Source organism: Anoplolepis gracilipes, chromosome 6 (genome assembly GCF_047496725.1).
Source record: "Anoplolepis gracilipes chromosome 6, ASM4749672v1, whole genome shotgun sequence".
Lineage (NCBI taxonomy): Eukaryota > Metazoa > Arthropoda > Insecta > Hymenoptera > Formicidae > Anoplolepis > Anoplolepis gracilipes.
Window position 1 is genome coordinate 4,019,601 of NC_132975.1, and position 21,802 is coordinate 4,041,402.

Here is a 21,802-nt window from a genome sequence, read left to right on the forward strand (position 1 = left end):
ATCAGAAGCGCAGTGCTCATTCCGGTATGATATACAAGGTGTCCCAGAACAACCTTCCGTCCGTAAAATGACATATTTCTGACACAATTTTAAGACAATTTTTCCTTTACCAAAATTTGATTTGAAGCGTAGTTTTTGAAATATAAGCAAAAATAGTTAGCAAATCACACGTCGAGTATAGAAGGCAGGCAGGAGCGGCGCGGCGCACCGCGAGCGCGGGCGCAGCTGACCGTCCGACGAATAATTACCGCCGCATGAGTCGCTAACTATTTTATCTTATAACATAAAATTTTGCTTTAAATAAAATTTTGGTAAAGAAGAAAATGTCTTATAATTACGTCAGAAATAAGTGTTCCTTAAAATAACGTTACTTTAATGACCAAAAATTGTTCCGGATCGCCGACCGTCGGACGCTGCAATCAGCTGATTGCTATACGTGATGTGTGTATGTCTGAGTGTGTGCGTAAAAGAAAGGGACAGAGTGAGTGAGAGAAAGAGAGAGAGAAATAACCGTCTCTGTGACGGCGACGCTCCTTCGATTGTCATCGACATTGTCGTCGACGACTTCAGACCGATCGATATATTGATTTTCCGGCTCAGCTGAGAGACACATCGCGTGTAGCAATCAACTGATCGCAACGTCCGATGTTATTTTAAGGAACACTTATTCCTGACGTAATTATAAGACATTTTTTTCTTTACCAAAATTTTATTTAAAGCATAATTTTATGTTATAAGATAAAATAGTTAACGACTTATGCGGCGGTAATCACTCGTCGGACGGTCAGCTGCGCCCGCGCTCGCGGTGCGCCGCGCCACTCCTGCCTGCCTTTTGTACTTGACGTGTGATTTGCTAACTATTTTTGCTTATAACTCAAAAACTACGCTTCAAATCAAATTTTGGTAAAGGAAAAATTGTCTTAAAATTGTGTCAGGAATACGTCATTTTACGGACGGAAGGTTTTTCTGGGACACCCTGTATATTTCAATGGAAAATATAAATGAAAATGGAAGTGAAAGTGGAAATGTATAATCACTTTTGTATTTGCTTTGTAAAATAAAAATAAATTTTATTTTAGTTTATATATATTATTTAAAATAAAAATAAAATATTATATGTAAAACTTTTAACATACATTAAATAATAAACATTTTTAATTAGCTTTTTTGATACTCTGCTTAATTTATTAATTATATAATTTAATATAAATAATCTATTTATTGGTCTTTCCAAGTCATTGATTTTGAAATAAAACTAATTTAGTATGAAAATGCCTGATTCTTTGAATCGCATCTTGTGAACATTTAGCCTCATGATTCAATCTAATATCAAAATATTTTTTCAAAATAAGATTTATCAAATCTAACTTATGACTAGAATCAGCTGCTTTTTCTGGTAATAAGTTCATCTTTGAAAACAAATTTAGAAACGTTAATAACATCCACAATAATACCATGACGCTGTCCCAGAACCTTCAAGAATGGACAAAGCAGCCAGAATACACTCAGAGTAAGAACCGCCGCACACACTTTTACATAACGCATAATGCATATACATAAGAAAACTGATTGGTCTATAAACACATGCATAAGGAATTCAACCAATCGAATTTCTTATGTATATGCATTATGCGTTATGTAAAAGTGTGTGCGGCGGCCCTAAAGATTCGTGACTCCATAAAAACGGAGTCACTGCGAGGGGAATAGCTGTGGCAACTCTCCAACACGGTCTTGTATACAGGTCTGGGCACATCGGCGAAAATATGTAAGCAGAAGTGACGCCAATATGGCGTCTACAGTGGGCCGATTACCAGGAGCGTAGACACGTTTTCGGCACCCAAAAGATAACAATTGTTTTACAATTTATATTTTTTATTATGACATTAATATATTTTAATAAAATTATTATAACAAAATTAAACATTATATTTTCATAAAACATAACATGTTATAACAAAAAATAATGTTAATTATAATTATTAACTTTTATAATATTTTGCTTGCCTTTTTTTGTTGCACTTATTTTTTTTGCATCTTTATTTATCTGTTGGGAATATTGCCTCAACCTTAAGCTTAAATAGTATGTCATTGCATAGGATAGAAGCTCAGAACTATACTCTGTGCAAGGAAATGAAAATTTATAGTTATTTAACATTTCATTAACTGTCTCCTTATAAACATTTGGGGAAGATACATGCTTTTTGAGAAATAAGCTTCGACTTCTCGAAGCATTAAAAAAAAATTTGTATTAGGATGGATTAAAAAACCTGTTGATTTTAAATTGATAATTTCAGCAGAGGGTAACTGAGAGAAGGCTTTAGGTATCCGTATAGCTATTTTACACGTATCACAAGCAAAATGCTTTTCTATTTGTTTGCAAACGTATCCTGAAAAAAGAAACTAATATTATATTTTTAATCGGAATAAAAAGCATGGAAAATCATTATCCTAGTTTTATAAAACCTAAAAAAAAATTTAATAAAAAACCTGCAAATAAAATAATGTGATTAAAGTACTGACACAGGAATTTGTTATGTGAGGTTCAAATATTTTCCACAAAAAAATAAAAATTTCAATTATTATATTTCTTGTAGTTTTGTACATTTACTATATTTTAAAATGCAGCATTTTTAGCTTCTTAAAATAATTAAAAAAATATTCATTAATTATTTTTCATTTAAAATAATTTATAAATAATAATTATTTTTATATAATAATTATTATAATTATTATTTTTATATAAAAATAAATTTCACAGGTCATCATTAATTATCATCTTTATTGATAATTTAATAGTTAAATTATCAATAAACATGATTTTTCACAAATAACCTGTCACGTAATAAATTATACAGTCGACGACCGCTGCATGAAAATAATCATGTTCGACGACATCATCAAATTCCCACTCATCATTTTCTTCAATGAGCTCGTCCAATTTTGCCTTCAAATTTGTCATAGAGATTTTAGTTGGTTTGTCATAAATGTCTTTTAACTCAGGTAGGGTGATGAGAGTTTTCGGATGTGTTTTTGTGATGGTGCAATTTCCGCTCGCAGATAGTTTCAAAATGCTATATATTGATAACAACTTATATAATTGGAGGAATGTTGGGGTCGAAGGATGATCATTGGCTCCTGCAGCTTGGCGGATTTCCGAAAAATTTCTATAAAGAAAAAGTAAAAATTATCAGTAATTGTCAAAAATAAAAGTAAGACAAGACAATTCGAAATTTATGTACCTCTAATGAATCTTGATTAATTCGTCCAGTTAATATGTATTTAAAATTATACGTTGTAGTTAATGTTTCACAAATATCAATAGTAGATTGAATTGTGACACGTAGACCGTCCGCTGTGTTGCTCGTTAAGAATTCCGATCCTTTTATTTTTCCATTTCGGAAGTAATTTTCCCAACAATTGATCCATTTGAGAGATAATTGCAGAACCTGTCATTTCGAACAGTATATAATATATTATGGTTATCTTTTAAGTAGGCTGGTATTTGAATATTTTATTTTAAAAATTTATGAATTACTTTAAAATCATTTCCAGAGGATGTAACTCCTTCATTCAGGATTTTGCGATTGAGTGTATCAAACAAATCATTAAGCCGTTGGCAAAAATCAATTGTGTGGCTTCGCAATCCTGTAATTCAGGGACACCATGTGCTTTGTAGAATTTCAAACCATGTACGATTGAATTACTAAATATCTATAAGAACAAGAAACTATAAATATGTGACAACTGTTAAAAAAAGTACAAATTAATAGTAGGTATAATATTAAAATAAATATGTAAATATTATTAATATTAATAGTTATCATCATCATCATTATTATTATTACTAAATTATTAATTATGATAATCTACGTTTCATATATTATACTTTCAAAGATGATGAAGGAAAATTAAAATATTTAATGACATTTGTTTTAGAATTTTTTTAAAAAAATGCATTAAAATCATTTGAATTAGTTGTTAGAAAGTTATTATTTTAACTTATTTCAAACATTGTACCTGAGTTGTCAATCTCACTTTCATCTTAGACGTATTAGATAACTCCAAATGGTTGAGAGTAAGTTTTGGGCACACGCGCAGTTGCGTTGTTGAAACTGATTTATCTATATCATATGGAGCCTCAAAATGTTTCCATTGTACGAAAGATTTGTTAGGGTCCAGCTGTAAAATATAATTAGTGATTTATTTAAAAAAATATGTACACATTCTACTAACGATTATGTTCAATTAAAATTATTACTGACCCTTAAGTGCTTATCTTTCGAGCATACTCTATTTCTAATGCATTTTATTAAATGTGGTGTGTCAGAGAAAGCAAAAACTTTTCGTTCATTATTGACAGGATGTGTGAACCAGTTTTTTAAATTATCCATTTTTCCACATACTCCTAACTCACTCCACATTTTTTGATTAGTTTCCGCACCCGCATCTAATTTCCCATTAGATATAATTCCATGTACTAAAACACCAGCATTTTCAAGGAAAAAGATTGCTTGAATAACCAATTTAGCTAGTTCTACTCCCTTGACAGGACCACGAGAAGCAAATACTGCGATTGGCTGCGTGTAGTTATCGGCAAGCAGTTGAAACAAACCGCTTGTCGCTTTTTCGTCTAAACTTTTAGCTTTCTTGCCATCTTTACCAAAATCAATAAGTCCTTTATATGTTAAGTTTGATGAGTTTACGGAAATAGATTCCTGCAGTGAGATTTCGTCGATTAATAGAAGTCCGTGTTTTTGTAGTGACTTTTTTTCAATGTATTTCTTAAACATTTCAAAAAAGTGTTTATCAAATCCACATTTTATATTTACTGTAGACAAATAACGCCCTATAGTTCTGACGCAGAGCAATGGTAAAATATCATTTTTTTTTAAATTTATACGCACTCGGTGAGCGAATATGCATAAGAATGAAGAGCATAATCGTTTGTGTATCGAAGCCCTTTCGAATTTGTTAGTCGAGTTGCAGCCATAATTTCCTTTATGCACGTTTTTTGTATTTCTGACATATCTAATATACCTCACATTTTTAAGGAGGATTACATCCTCCTTCTTAAGCTTATTTATTTTTGCCTGTTGAGAGAGAATTAATTTTTTCAAAGTCTCAAGTCGTATTTTTGAACGTTTTAAGGCACACTGTTGGCGATGAAACTTTTTTTTCCATAGATACGATAATGATGATGTTTGATGTCGATCGTTGTTTTTATGTTGCAAATCTGTGAACACTTTCGGATTTGCAAATCTGTGAACACTTTCGGATTTCGTTGTTTTTTTTCGTAAAATACATTTTTTCATGCTCTTGCAGGCTTCACATTGTCTTCCATCTGTAATGATTGGACATCTATTATGTCGCAACTGAAATGAATTATTGGTGTACTCAATATTTCCTTTCACTAAATTTACATCATCACGCATAGAAGTACCGCAACAAAATGAGAACACTGACGGATTTACACGTTTGCCACTTATCAATAGTAAATAGTTTTCATGTTGTCATCAATGGTCAAGCTTCTTCGTGTAGTAAGATATACGGATATATCATCATAATTTTGCAGATGAATCTCGAAAAGTACAATTTGTTTTTTGGATGATATACAAGAGTGAAGCCCAGTTGCACACAGACCTATTGGACACAAACTGGTTTAATTGGCTAATCATGCTGGTGACCCTAAGCATTAGTTGATATGATTGGTTATGTCAAATCAGTCTGTGCGCAACTGGAATCCTCCCATGTACAATACCAATTTGTTGGTATTTTTATCACAAATGGATTATTCAGTAGGTCCGTAAACAAATTATGTTCAATAAAAGTTTCGCTCTTCTGGTACTTTTCAGTATCTTCTATCAAATGTGATACTTCTATCAAAGATTATGATATTGGAACTATGTTAAGCTGTTCATCTGTAATATTTTCATTTTCCTGCAAATTTTCGTTATTGCCTATATGCTGCGGCAATATTGCTATTGGTACTACGTCCTTTACCAGTTGAGCTCGTTTATTCGGAATCTATGCACAATAATAATTTTATATTAAAATGTTATACATTAATTATTAAATTTATTTTTTAAGGTAATTAATATTTTATACTATAAAATATATGTAACAGTTTACCTCGATAAGCACATTGCCATTTTCACTCTTGTGTTAGTAGCTTGTTATTATATCTTCTGTGCGGAAATGTTTTTTACACACAAAATGTTTTGCCAACAATAGCTTTATTAATTGAAGCTTTTCTTCTCACTCTTTTATTCGTTCATCTTTTGATGCAGAAAACATTGATAATTTCACCTTGCAAGTAGCATAACCTGTATTACAACCAGGTACAATACATTTGTTAGGCATATTTTTTTTCGCGTTATCAATGTTCAACTCACTCAGCGAATACTCGCTAATCATATATGATATATAACTAATCACTTATATATGATATAAAATATGTATACGAAGAGACCGTGTGCTAAACAGCCACAAATATACATTATGTTGTCTGACAAAACATGCCAACTGCGCTTGCGCGTCGGCCTATTATAGTCGCCATATTGGCGTCACTTCACTCACACCGGTTATAATAGAGCTAGTATAGTTCAACTTTTTATGCGCGGCGGAAGTTATATATCCATTATTTCCGGAAAAGCAGACCTCCGATTGGCTACCGCGTCGCATTTTGTCGCGCGGCAAACGTTGCCGCGCCCTGTGTGCAGGAGCCATTAGACTTTTGTACGCAATATTGTAATTCTAGTCTTTTCAGTATTTTATTGATATTGTTAATAAAATAAAGTTGTTGTGTAAAAGTATTTGGATTTCTTGCGTCCTGAACACTGGCGTATTCAAAATCTAGGAATAAAAAATCCTAAATGATGTTGACTAAAAAAAGACAGATATTGGCGGCAAATTCGTGTTGTTCTTTTTCCACACTGGAACTCACTTTTGAATTGCATTGCGCAGTCCATACTTTAGGTCTGTGGCCGTTTTCATGCTCACTCTCTCTTTATTTTCCCGACCATTTTTAAAACACGTTTAGATGAGGATTGAGGTCCAAGTTTCTTAATTTGATTGTAAGTTTATGTAATGGTTGTAATTTTAAAATATTATTTCTGGAATGAAGCTTGACTTCAAAATCCAAAAACATGATAGTATTCGAGAAATGTTTAACAAAATTTTTCCATAAACGAAAACCAAATACATCTAACAGTTGTATTTTTCTCGTTGCTCCAATCAGTATAGCTAAAAATTAATATTTTTTATAAAATCTGGTTTGTTTCTTTAAATTATATCAGGACAATGGCCAGTCCAAAAATTTAATAATAAACCTGATTTTGGTTCAAAGTTTGGAAAAAACACTTCTTTTATCCAGATCTCAAAATAATACGATGTTAATTTGCAGATTTGATGTCATGACAAAGGTATTATTTTCTTTAAACATTGTTTCTCTTATCGTTGAACCAAATGGTCCAGTAGGTTCTTTTAAAACAATAAAAACAGGTGATAATAATCTACTATTGGAAGCAATGATTTGTACAGTATAACTATGGTCGGTATTTATAGGCCAATCTTATATTTAAGATTGTCTTAAAATCTCATTCAATCAATGAAGTGGCCGCATAGTATAATTTTATCGGTTAGGTAAAACGAGATCTTAAGACGATCTTAAATATATGATCGGACTATGAATATCGACCTATGTGTAGTTGCCGATATGGATTGTACTATATGTTTTATTTTTTGCACTTTTGAATGATAGTGAACGATTGGAATGAAATTCTAACTGAAATTCACTTTGATCCGAATTATATACATTTTCAATTCTATATTGTATAATAAAATATTTTACATTTTCGATAAATGATTTGCTTTGTGTTTCTAAATTTAAATTTGACATTAAATGCTTTTTTGTTACAAATTTTGTAATTTTTGGATATGATATTATGTGCGAGTTAAAATTTTTTTCCCATAATGAAGATGCAGTAAATCTAGATACATTTATCTCCTTCTGTGTGCTCGAAGATCTCATCAAACAATATCAATGTCATGAATAATTATACCATTTTCAACAGCTTTATTGAATTTATTTAACTTATATGTTGAAATTTTTTTCAGTTTGTCAAATCTGCTGCCACCTTAATTTACTTGTTCCTCCCATCTTCTTAATTGATGAAGAGACGTTACTTTCCGAAGAGACGTTACTAATCTAATACGTTTTAGAGTTTCAAGACTTTTGGCTTTGCTATCCCGCTTCTTCAAAATTCTACAGCGTTTCTTTTATATTCCATTGATATACAAGGGAGGGGTGCTCCCCTGTCTGCTGTCGCCAGTCGCAAGTCATAGTCCCTCTGTTGTTGCTGGAATGCTCGAGTCAAGTTTATTTGATCTACCTCATAGGCGTCGCAGCCAGTTCACTGACCCCCCCGGATATGGATATTGCACTTCTCGACCGTGGATTAGGAAGGCTGGGATATATATCCGCTTTTTGTTCTTTTGCCATATCGAAGGTGAATTGGAGCTAAGGTATGAATTTGTCCCACTAGTATCTCTTCCTCACGTATTGCAAGACTAAGAGCGGTGCACTTTCTCTTTCTCTCTCTCCCTCTCTCCCCTCTTTCCATCAGATATCTTTAACAGTCTTTTTCAATGTTTTCGGATACAATCTTTCTCAAGGCTCCAGGTTCTCGCCATAAATAGGCTTTTTCAAAGTTATCGCCATACCGCCTTTTGACAAAGTACCATAGATTAAAGGCCGATCTACAATAGTATATAATTCGTGAGAGTAAACTTGGAGTAAAGTAGTAAGAGCGGCGTAAGAAGCTGGAGTGAGCGTATGAGCGAATAAAATGATTTTATTTCTTTACTCCTACTCCTATTCTTATTCTTACTTCTTATTGTAGATCGGGCTTAAGATTCCTCCGCGTTCAAAACATGTGTCGCGTCAATTACTTGTAAAGTAGGCCTAAGATTCGTCCGCGCCCGAAAAATGTTACGTCCACCAATTTATGTACATATTAAACTTAAGTTTTACTTCTGGTATTTCTTTTAATAAACATTGTGTTTTAGAGACTATCGTGTAGCTATTTGCGAAGGAGATCCGATTGCGCATGTTTGATCAGACACATCACACAAATTTACCAATGCCTAGGGTAACCAGCACAGTTGACCAATCAAATCTCATTTTCATTTGGCCAATAAGCATTGTGTCTGATCAATATTCTCCACAGACTTCTATACTATAACTAGACCGTTAACTTCCTTATATATTAGACCTAAAAAGTGACCCCGAAAAATATGTACAACATTAGTAGGATAGAGAAAAGGAGGGGATAGATATATAATATGGCTATTATAGAAAACTCGGACGGGATCCGATAGCACACAATGCTAATTGGCCAATGAACAATTGAATCTTCTGATTGGCTAACCGTGCTGGTTACCCTAGGCATCGGTCAATATGTTTGGTTGTGTGCTACCGGGATGTGTGCTAACGGGACCCTCCCGAAAACTCGTGTGTGAGTGACATTGCTTTAAATTCAACCAATCAGCGTGATTGTCATCCTACTAATGATGATGCATACACATAAGTTTTGTACATACTTTTCGGGGTTATGTATTTTGCCGGAGTTAGCAGTCTAGTTATATATAGAAGTCTGTGATACTCTCCCTTTGCGAAGTCTCCCCTCTTTTCGAACCCTGGAACCATCTGTGGCGGGAAAGGTACATATATTATAAATTAGCTGAAAATAAAGTTAAAGCTAAAGCTGAAGCTGAAGCTGGCGGTAATAGAAATAAAGTAAAACTTGATATTAAAACCAAACATAAAAAAATTATGTACTAATTATCTATTTTTAAATTTTAAATAATTATTTAAATTATATCTATATAATTCTACATAATCATTTTTAAAATTCAGATAATTATATTTATTAATAAATTACATATATATTTATTCGAAAAATATTTCCCTTCTAAACAAAAATTACACAAATTTCTAATATCATCGATAAAAATATTGATATATTAATTCTTAGATAAATTGAAATATAATTTATTAATATGAATTAAACGCAAAAAAAGGCAATGAAGAGCCAACGCGGGTGGAGGTCGTAAAAAACTTCTTTTTCAACTGTATCTGGTTTAAACTTCCTTCTATATTTCAAACGTTTCCACTCATTTCGAGCCTTCTTCACTGACTTTAACATATCAAACAATCATTAAAACAACAAAGTCATCAAAACAAAAAATGAGAATTAAGGCCGGGTCTACAATAGCTGTAGTAAGCCTTAAGTCGTAAGAAATGAACTAATCATATTCATTATTCTTCTCTAAAGTCAATTGTAATTGGTTAATTTCTTACGGCTTAAGGCTTACTACATCTATTATAGACCCGGCCTAAAGAATATACCAAGAGCCATATGTCAGTCAGGCGGATCATAGAGCGTTAAATCATAATTTTTATTTTGACGATCTTGAGATTTTGGATGAGGAATTGTTTCTCAAAAAGAAAAGATTGATATCGGAGATTCACATAAAACGCAAAAGAACGCTTTGAACATAGCGATACCATAAATTTGAATAATGTTTGCCTATCTATTATTGAGAAGTTATCTAAAATTTAATACTGTTCTGATCTTTGTCCTTGTTCGGTTTATTTATTTATTATTTATCTGACGATATTTTGATGATTTTGTTAGCATTCGAATATTTCGTTATTGTCTATCATTTGTATACGTGTGTTCTCGCCATCTCGGCTATCCTTTGTTGGTCCAAGTAAGTTGCCTCTTTCATCTTATTTTGAATTTTGCACTTGAGTTTTTATTCATCATAAGTACCCAGATAGCCAAGCGTGATTAATTATATTAAACAGACTAATGCATTGCATATGTTATTATACGTTTGCTGTACGTTTGCTAACATGAGAATAGATCCGCAATATTAAATACAGCAACATGAGTATTTATATATTACGCAATTAGTTGACGAAATTTTGAGTGCAAATAATCAGCGAACTGAAATGTTATGTTATCAGCAACATGACAACAATTAATGAGATTATTTTTTCTATAACATCATGATGGCAACAACACAAATATAATGACAAGATAAAGATATTGACAAGATATTGGTGTTTAACATGTTGCCATCAATTTGCTGTTCTTAGAATTAGAAATCATGTGAGTTCAACTGTAAAGTCACTGAAGAAGGCTCAAAATGAGTCGAAACGTTTGAAATATAGAAAGAAGTTTAAACCAGTTTTTTTCACGCCCTCCACCCGGCTCTTCATTACCTTTTTTGCGTCTAATTTATATTATTTATTAATATTTATTTAGAGCTTCAAATTGTTAATTTATTATAATTTATTAATATAAATTGCTTATGATATTTTTGATTAAAAGAAAAATATAAACTATTATACAAGAAAACAATGTTATTATGGTATTATAGTAATTTTAATTAATTAATTGATAATTTGGCACTATAATCATTTTACGATCATAATCCGGTATTATTCACTTTTGGAATAAAATTAAAATTTTCCCACGTTTTGTTTTGTACTATTATTCTACTACTTTACAGTTGTGTGATTATACTTTTGGCTATGCGTAAAATAGAAACATGTGTAGAAGATAGAAAATATCATCCTACATGCATAATACATTATATGTATACAAAAGTAAAATGATGAGATAATAGTGCGAGAAAAATCGGAAAAAGTAACTATTTTAGAAATAAATCTTTATTGTGTAGCAGGGTTGGGAAAATATCAATTAAATTTGTCAAAAGTAATAATTAATGTGAATAAATTTAATTAAAGCTTTTTGAATTGACGATTAATTTGAGAAAAATTAATTGTAAATCGTTCAATTGACGATTGATAAAAGCGAGATTAATCGAAGATTCCTTGATTAATGATTAATATGAACAAAATTAATTAAAGGTCGCTTGATTGACAATTGATATAAACAAAATTAATCAAAAGATATTCGATTAAAGATTAATATGAACGAATTTAATGGAAAGTCTTTTGATTGATGATTGATATGAGTAAATTCAATTAAAAATTATTCCATAAACAATTGAACCAAACAAATTCAATCGAAGACTGTTCAATTGACAATTGATTTGAACTAATTTAATCGAAAATTATTTGATTGACGATTGAATATAATAAATTTAATGCAAATATTTTTAATTGATAATTAATTTAGGTAAATGCAATAGTCTGTAATTTTTGTTTAAAATTAATACGAAATCAATAAACATATTTTTATATGATTTTTAGATAGCCACAATTTGAGATAACCATAATGATTTTTCTGATATGCAAAAATTACAGATTATTATTATTGCGTTTACCTAAATTAATTATCAATCAAAAATATTCGCATTAAATTTATTATATTCAATCGTCAATTAAATAATTTTCGATTAAATTAGCTTAAATCAATTGTCAATTGAACAGTCTTCGATTGAATTTGTTTGGTTCAATCGTTTATGGAATAATTTTTAATTGAAGTTGCTCATCTCAATCGTCAATCAAAAGACTTTCCATTAAATTCGTTCATATTAATCTTTAATCGAATATCTTTTGATTAATTTTGTTTATATCAATTGTCAATCAAGCGACCTTTAATTAATTTTGTTCATATTAATCATTAATCAAGGAATCTTCGATTAATCTCGCTTTTATCAATCGTCAATTGAACGATTTACAATTAATTTTTCTCAAATTAATCGTCAATTCAAAAAGCTTTAATTAAATTTATTCACATTAATTGCTAATTAAACATGGTAATTAATGAGAAAAGTAATTAATTAATTGCATCCCTGTTGTGTAGTACAACATTGAAAAAAATTATACTATAATAATTATGACAGTAATCAACTAACAATGTTATTGATTAATAACATTATTATTGATTACATAAAGTGTGTAAAATTGCTCAAAGAGATGATAAAAAATTATTTTGTTATGCTATGAGTATTAATAATCTTAGTTAATACATTTCTTAATATATCATATATCTTAATATATCATATATAAAATAATTTTTATATAAAAACTAACTTTTCATAAATATAAAAGTCAGCTTTCAAAATTACGCTATGTTCTTGTCATTACAAAAGTGTAATCGTGAAATTAATTTCGAAATAGTACTATTGGATATGACTAAAGAAACTGAACTAAAAACATTATCGACTATTCTCTCTTTTTATACTAAACAAAGTTTTCATTATATCACTTTTCTGCCTTATGTCCACTTTATTTCTTTTATCTCCTTAGTTTTCCTTAAATCTTAAAGGTGACCTTGTGCTCTAGTAACATGTTATTCTCTGGTGGTAAGGATAAGCAGGCTCGTAGAATATTTTCAATGGCGTTCCGCTGTCGGAAGAGAGCATTCACTACCGGCGTTCCTTGTGGCACTAAAGGAGCCTTGCAGAGATACGACAAAATGGAGAGTACGCTGTGAAAACTGGAGAATTCTTCGTCGTCATTGAAATTCATTTTCTTGAAAGTAATACGAGAACAGAGTTCGGCCAAGATGACAAGATCAAGAATAATAGGTGCCGCTAGGAGCGAATCTTCGCATGTGTTATGAATCACAATAGTATTATGGCCTCCCAGCATGATTTCAGAAGTGTATTCGTCCATGGCTTTCTTACTATCACCTAGAAAAACCATGTAGGTAAAAAAAATGTTATACTTTTTCCTAAATTTCTGTCGACATTATTTAAAACGGCTTGACTCTACCAACATAATATGTAGTACACATTTGTATTGATACATATATATTTGGCATATTTGATTATCTAGGATACTGATAAAAAACTAAAATATAAAAAATGAAAATTTACCAACGTAGGGAACATATTTGATAACGACACAATGATCCGGCTTTTCCCCAGGTTTGTACAAAATCTTGTTGGATTCCACCATATCGTCTATAACATTGCTCTTGGAAATCTGTAAATTGATTATACATATGTAAAAATATTTTACAATAGAGAAAATATATGTACTATGTACAGTTGCACCTCTCATCCTACTATACCTCTAAAACTTATATAGCTTTAAAGCTCTAATACCTCATTCTACAATGGCAGTAACAGAGTAGGAGTAGAGACTAAACTGTTTTTAGATAAGTAAAGACAGTGACTTCGCACCTGAATACTTCATTGATTTATAATAAGATAGTAGGAGTACGAAATAAGAATTGCCCATTTCATTACTCCCAATCTTTATTTTACTAAAAACAGTTTAGTCTCTACTCCTACAGCCATTGTTACTGCCATTGTAGAATGGGCTTTATACATTTAATGACAAAAATACCTTTCATGCTACGACCGCGGTAGAATAAGCGTATTCCCACTTCTCAAATGTACATTACAATATTGACTCGTCAAATTTTTGATTGCAAAGTGGGGAAAGTCATAGGATCCGGAACGGATATGTCGTAGAATAAGAGGCTCGATTGTATTTTATTATAGTTTTTATACAGAGTGTTAGTTATCGGACACCCGTATAAAAACTGAGCCAAGGCTCGTGAGCAGATAGAGCGCGGTAAACTGAACAGAAAAGTCCTCTACCATTTTGCAATTTTCGCAATACACTGGAAACTCTCAATAGTGCGATTCAAAAAAGTGCAATACATCTCTTCCATGCGCGCCAAGTTCGGCCTCCGTAACGTAAGTAGGGATAACGGCCTAGCAGCGTATCGGTTACACAAAGCTGCAGGCGCGGTACCCCCTCGTGTAAAAAATATGTATACTTACGCTCACGCGTCTCGCGATATTATATAATTCAACTATCGTATTCGTGCGTATTCATGTTACTGTGTTTTACATATCTTTTATTAATAAGTACAAACTTTTTTTTGGTGTATGGGCGAAACGATATATTGTCACGGCTCTGAACTCTATAGTAGAGACCTGGGGCAAGCAGTGCAACAGTTCATTGCACAGGTCCTGAGGTGGTGTAACGGTACAGTTCAATATGGCGACATACATAAACCAAAAATAAACATTAGAATAGGTTATAATCTTTTAATATTTTTATATAATTAATTTATATAATTAGTTATAAGTTTTATTTTAAGTGATCATTTTCATCTAATATTGGTTTCGCTGGTGGTATCATGATTATATCTTCTTCATCAGAAGATTCTGCTATCTCTGCTATTTGTATATTTTCCATCATATCATTTTCATTGTAGAACGCCATATTAATTACTACACTATTGCGTTTCTTTTATCCCTTTCTGTACTCTTGAACTTGTAAAATATTGCAGTGCAATGTAAGCACTATATTGAATTAGTGCTGCACTAATCCAGCTAAAAAGAACAAACCTATAGTAAACTCGTAAAAGTGCAGCAGAGCCCCGTACACTGCACTATTAAGAGTTTCCAGTATAATTATTAAAATATTAATTAAAAATGTTCAGCAAATGAGCGCGCGCTTTTTGCGGCTAGACCATGAGCCATACGCCCTAGGCGTTCCAACGGTGAGTGTTATACAGATTACAGGGCAACAAAAAGTAACTATACTTTTCGTTATTGTACAACCTGCGTGACACTCGCCGTTGGAACCCCTAGAGCGTACGGCCCATGGTCGAGTGGCTTTCACTTGGACACAGTACATACAATTGGATACGTTGCAGAAGGACACGGTTCAAATTGACATGAAATTTTGGACACCGTTCATTTGGACATAAAAAATGCGCGTTGTTCACTTGAACACCGTTCAGTTGGACACTGAAAATGAAAAGTCGCAAACCCATGTGGACCTGTATAATTATAGACTCGTTTCGCATCTGAAACACAGGGCGATATGAGTTGTAAGTCGTAAACCCATGTGGAATCATATAATTGTAGACTTCATTTTGATGTCCAAGTGCACCGCTCCCCCCATGGTCTAACCGCGAAAAGCGCGCGCTCATTCGCTTATTAGTTATTGGACACTGTGCGCGCGCGTGTGTGTGTGTGTGTGTGTGGTATTACCCTTATCATTATACCAGCTAACTGATCTAATCCCATTAAGGGAATACCGAAGTACCGACCGAGTTCTAACCTAACAAAACAATATATACTTAATATAAAAGTTGCAATTTATATACATAAAATAAAATAGGTTTTCCCCTCTCAGAATTGCATGAAAAAGTATTTGTGAACTTTTAGAAATGAGCTTAGAAGCCTACAAAAAAGTATTGAAACATGAAAACAAATGTTGTGTAGTACAATATTTGTTTTCAGGGAAATACTTTTTTTTCTAGGCTTCTAAGCTCATTTCTAAAAGTTTACAAATACTTTTTCATGCAATTCTGAGAGGGGAAAACCTATTTTATTTTATGTATATAAATTGCAACTTTTATATTAAGTAAATATATTGTTTTGTTAGGTTAGAACTCGGTCGGTACTTCGGTATCCCCTTAAGAAAGATTCTAATAAGAAAAATACCAAACATGACCTTCAATTTCGCCGAGTCTAAAAAATTATAGTCCTATCCTTTCTTCTTTCCATCATAAAGTAATGCAACAATACAATTCTTAAGCATTCGCGAAAAATACACGTTTAAAAATTTATATGCTACTTATATACTGACTTATAAGGATGGATTTATAACCAGCGTAGGCTAATGAAAAAGATGTCTGATTATTACGATGCATGTTGCTGGTTCGATTCTTACTGTTTGAATTTTTTTTGTTTAATCTGCATTGAATTATTGTACTATTTTTTTATTACTTTAACAGAATTATATAATTATATAATAATTAATTATGAATTATATAATTTTTCTGCATTGACTCTATGTTAGGGCAAATTATTGTATCATATTTTTTTATTATTTTAACAATTACATAATTGTAATAATATATAATAAATATATATTATTACAATTATTTGAGCGTTTATTCGCTGGATTCGCCATTCTGGCGAAAATTAATGGAGTGGAGGTAGAACGCCAGCTTTTACTCGCTGCGTGAAATTGTGCCACTGAACTTGTATTGCACTGAACTGTACGAGTGCATCACTAGGTCCAATCAACACTCAACACGTTGGTGTTGCACTGAAATAAGATAATATCGACCTAGTGCTGCACTCGTACAGTTTAGTGCAACCGAGTTCAGTGAACGAGATATAAATATTGCATGTAATTATACAGGGTGATTCAAAACAACCGTTTGTCCTTGAAATGTCATATTCCTGAATGAATTTTGAGACGATTTTTCCTTTGGCAAAATTTTATCTGGAGCTTAGTTTTCAAATTATAAAAGAAAATAGGTAGCGAATTATGGCACGCATACAGGCAGTAAGCAGAAACGGCGCAATTCATTATCCGATGCAGGCGATTACGCGAGGCGCTCGCTGCGATTAGCTGTTATCTACACGCGATGTGTGCGTATGTGTGTACGTGTGTATGTACACTCTCTCTCTCTCTCTCTCTCTCTCTCTCTCTCTCTCTCTCTCACACACTCACTTATTCTTACCTTGTAGAAATGTTTGATGTCTTCTGATGGATAATTGTATACGACTGGAGTAGACTCGCAACGAGACATTGACACACAGTGACACACCGAATAATAAACGAATCTTTTTTCTATTAAAAATTGTATCGACTTTGACGAATACACTCACACCCACAGATGAGAGAATTTTTTCTTAGAATTTACCCTGAGAATCATGGTAAACGTGGGACAATATGATATGAAAGAAATTTTATGAGAATGTTTTTGATTAATATTTATCACGATAAAAATAATAATATCTATCATCCTGAATGAATTCAGGAATACGACATTTCAAGGACAAACGATTGTTTTGAATCACCCTGTATATATAAGTAAAATTATATGTATTTAGAGTATAATTATATAGCAATAAATATTATATAATAGAAATATAAAATTGTTTATATATGTATATGTATGTATATATATATATATATATATATATATATATATACATATATAAATATATATAATATATAAATATTTACTTCTTCATTCGAATATTCATTTATAACTTGTAAAAAATTTTTTATTTTTGGTTTTTCTACTTTTAAATTATTTAAAATCAAATTTATTTCTTCCTCATCACTACTGCTACTTTCTAATATTTCGTTTAAAAACATAAATCGCTCCATTATTATTCCTATCTACCCGTTACTTCCCCGCGATAATAATTGCACTGTCAAAATTGGTCGTGCAAAAAACTTTGCACTTGTGTAGTTTGCTTTATTGTACTATAATAGGTGTGCAATATAATCGAATACGAAGAGTGCAGTACACTGAACAGAGATTGTCGATCGAACACGTTGCACTAAAAACATTTGCACTCAGTGTACACTAGTGCAGGCGATCGAATTCGCCATTAAACCACAGACTTCTATATATACTTATATATATTATACTTATTACTATATGCATATGCATTAGTAGATATGAGTATCTGCATTTATATTGTAATAAATTAAAAAAAATATATATATACTATATATACTATATATATATATATATATATATACTAAACCATATTATATTGTACATTACAAAAGACACAGTCTCTAATATTTTATTTTTAAAAACAATTTTTTTAAGTTAAAGTACGTTAATCATAAATATTTTTATTGGAAAATATCATTATGCGCATAAAACATTACGTATAGCATGTAACATATATGTATATATATATATATATATATATATATATATATATATATATATTTATATATTGCTTTAAATTCAACCAATCAGCGTGACTGTCATACTACCAATGACGACGCATGCGCATAAGTTTTGTACATACTTTTCGGTGTTATGTATTTTGCCGGAGTTAGCGGTCTAGTTATATATAAAAGTCTGTGTATTAAACTCAGTGAACTCTATCCTATATTGAAAAGGCTAGTTCTTTGTTTGAAAATGTGAAGAGCGAGAGAGGAAAAAACTGCCATCTCTCTCCTAATTTAGCAAATTCTGATTGGCCAATGATTTTCTATGATCTTTTCTATTTTCTAAACCATATTTTTTATAGTTCATACAATTCTTTATTGCACAATATCGTTACATTGTAAATCTTGTCTTTCTTTTCCTTTTTATAATTTCTTTGATATTATACTTATTAGCTGGTTGTAGTAGAGGTTATTACTGCACATTTCAATAAGCTAATGTTTTTTAGTTTGGATAGTACAAGATTAGAAAAAGAGGGAGATGGTAGTTTTTTCTCTCTCGCTTTTTACATTTTCAAATAAAGGACTAGCCCTTGCAATATAGGATATAAAGTTCACTGGTTAAACTTGTCATGCAGCGCCTCATCGCGACAAATCGGTAAACTATTAAGCGTGAAAGTGACGTTTTGACAACCAAATTATTCTTGCGTGCCATTTTTAAATAAAAAGGTATTTCAATTGCTTTAACACACTTGTAAAATTGTCCGAAAACTAACCTTTAACAGTTAATAAATAGCCGTAAAATAAGTGTCAAAATAAGCTTACATGGGAAAAAAGCGGTTTGAGAGCTGCCTAAAGAAATGGAAAATATTCCACAAAGTATACTCCTTACTAAGCTTAGTTTTCGAAGTATTTTACAAATGAAGCGCTCTATAGTGTTGTTTCATTGAAATATCTTTTTATTTAAAAATGGAAGAATTCTCAGAATATTATTTCTCGCTTATGACGTCACGATTTCAATATGACCGCGGTGTGTTACGTGCTAAACGCGACGTAATGAATAAAAAGGTACAGTTATCTAGTTACAAGACTTTATTTGGCGCGATTGGTGGCAGCGATACCCAGTTATCCAGAAGACAAATCGTTACCAACATTTCATTTCGTTATTTACATAAAGTACGAAGTCGAAATAAAGCATGAAAGAAGAATACGAGCGGAGAAGTCTGAATTCGAGAAAACCTTACAAGCCGTACAGCGCAACATTGAAGTAGAAGACCGAAGACTAACGCTAACTGTTCCTGTTTAACAAGTGCAGCAATAGGTGCAATAATTTCGTGGTCTACCCATCGATAAAACCTTGGCAAATCACTGCTTAATATACAAGGTAAAAAGTCAGGCAGACGCTGCAGAAATACAACGAGCGAAGAAGAAGACGAAGCATCCCGGAACCTTTCCGAACGACAACAACGAAACTTCGTGGACGGCCGATACGTAAAAGGGCTACTTCATTGGACTTCGAGTCAACAGCATCTTGGAGCAGCGTCAAACATTCCCCAGCCCCAGTAATGATGTTATACGCTGTATTACTGTAAGCTAATGAACTACAGAAATCCTAAAACGCATTATAATACAGATAGTTCCGAAGAAGGTAGTTTAGAAAATAGTAGTTTAAGAAATAGCAGCTTAGAATTTAAATTTACATTAAGATAAAATCGATAATCATGAACGATCAAGCGGCAGATTTTACGCAAAGACAAGACGAGACGAGCCACAGTCATAGATCTTCTGTTTCGTCAAATAATAGTTATTTTTCTGTTCGGATTAGTTTAACACTTTTACCAGTTTTTAACCGTAAAAATATCCCAACACATCTATTTATATTCGACTGTAAAGGAATTCTCGAATTAGTCGAACCGGTCGAAAGAACATTCTTTTTCAGAGCAATCCTCCAAACAAAATTAACAGGCGAAGCCGCACTAGTTAGATCCTTATATACGATAACGAATCTCGACGAATTATGTAACGCGTTGGAAAAAGAACTCGGCAATTACAAAACTTTTGATCATTGGAAACTCAAAATAAATAATCTCAGGCAAAATAGAGATGAATCCATTGAAAACTATATTACCAAAGTAAGGAAATTAAATTCTGAAATGATTATTGCAATTTCTAATTATTCTGATCCAGCAGCAAGAACAGGATTAAGAGTTTTTGCCACTGATAAATTAATAGATAACTTTTTGGGCGGATTACACAAACATATCTCTTAGCACAAAAATTTAATACATTAGAAAAAGCAATAGAAAGTGCAGTCAGATTCATACGAAAATCACAATATCACGCAGAAAGATTTAAAGTTAATAAATCTAATGTTCAAACTATAACTTGTAATTATTGTAAAAAAATCAGGCATTCTGAAAATGAATGCAGGATAAAAATTTTTCATACACAGAACCGAAACGGAAATTCAAATCCAAATTTTCAACATAATTATAATAGACGTGAATTTAATCCTGTGCAAAATTTCGACAATAATTCTGAAAATAGATTTAATGTACAAACCAATAGACACCCAATAAATAACGGGCAAAATAACGATAATCGGTATAGATCAAGTAATTCAAATAATTATCGCCATAATAGTAATAATCAACCTAACAATAATTTAAATTATCAAGGCCAAGCGACAGGCGTGCAACGCCAGGGTCAATCATCGAGCCGTGCAAATCCGATCCACCTGATCGAAACAGAGCTCGAACATACACAATCCGAACAAATTCCCGAAACGTCATCTCAATCCCTTTCGGTGAGCTCAGAAATCCAACGGACAAATTCTTATTAGATTCTTATTAGATATATCAAGATAGAAAAGTCGAAATTAGATTCTTATTAGATATATCAAGATAGAAAAGTCGAAATACAGGGCATAACGGAAGAAAATCAGCAAACTCTCGGAACTGTATATGTAAATTCAGAAAACGGCAATCATGGATTTCACCGAGTAAATTTCCATTGAGAGAACAAGGAATTATCAGATCAACTTTTTTACGTCTCGAAAATGCAAAAATAGACTTTGAAAAACAAACGGTTACTATACGAAATAATAAATTTATATATTTATTAATATATTTATTA

The 21,802-nt window shown here is 31.9% G+C and overlaps 1 protein-coding gene across 13 annotated transcripts in view; it reads right to left on the bottom strand.

The window, feature by feature from the left end:
- Window positions 1-2,612: 2,612 nt before the first annotated feature.
- Window positions 2,613-21,802, bottom strand: part of Inos (Inositol-3-phosphate synthase) — a 110,750-nt gene continuing 91,560 nt past the window's right edge. For 7 of the 13 annotated variants that reach the window (XM_072894326.1, XM_072894331.1, XM_072894330.1 and 4 more), the window contains 3 exons: window positions 13,861-13,969; window positions 6,130-13,674; window positions 5,054-6,024 (listed from right to left, as the gene is read on the bottom strand). In XM_072894326.1, coding sequence (XP_072750427.1) covers window positions 13,295-13,674; window positions 13,861-13,969 — 489 coding nt within the window. In that variant the 3' untranslated portion in view covers window positions 5,054-6,024; window positions 6,130-13,294. Of the gene's footprint in view, window positions 3,165-3,239; window positions 3,447-3,535; window positions 3,712-4,017; window positions 4,180-4,262; window positions 6,025-6,129; window positions 13,675-13,860; window positions 13,970-21,802 lie in introns of those variants that run through there. The other 6 variants (XM_072894333.1, XM_072894332.1, XM_072894323.1 and 3 more) reach the window with 6 other exon arrangements.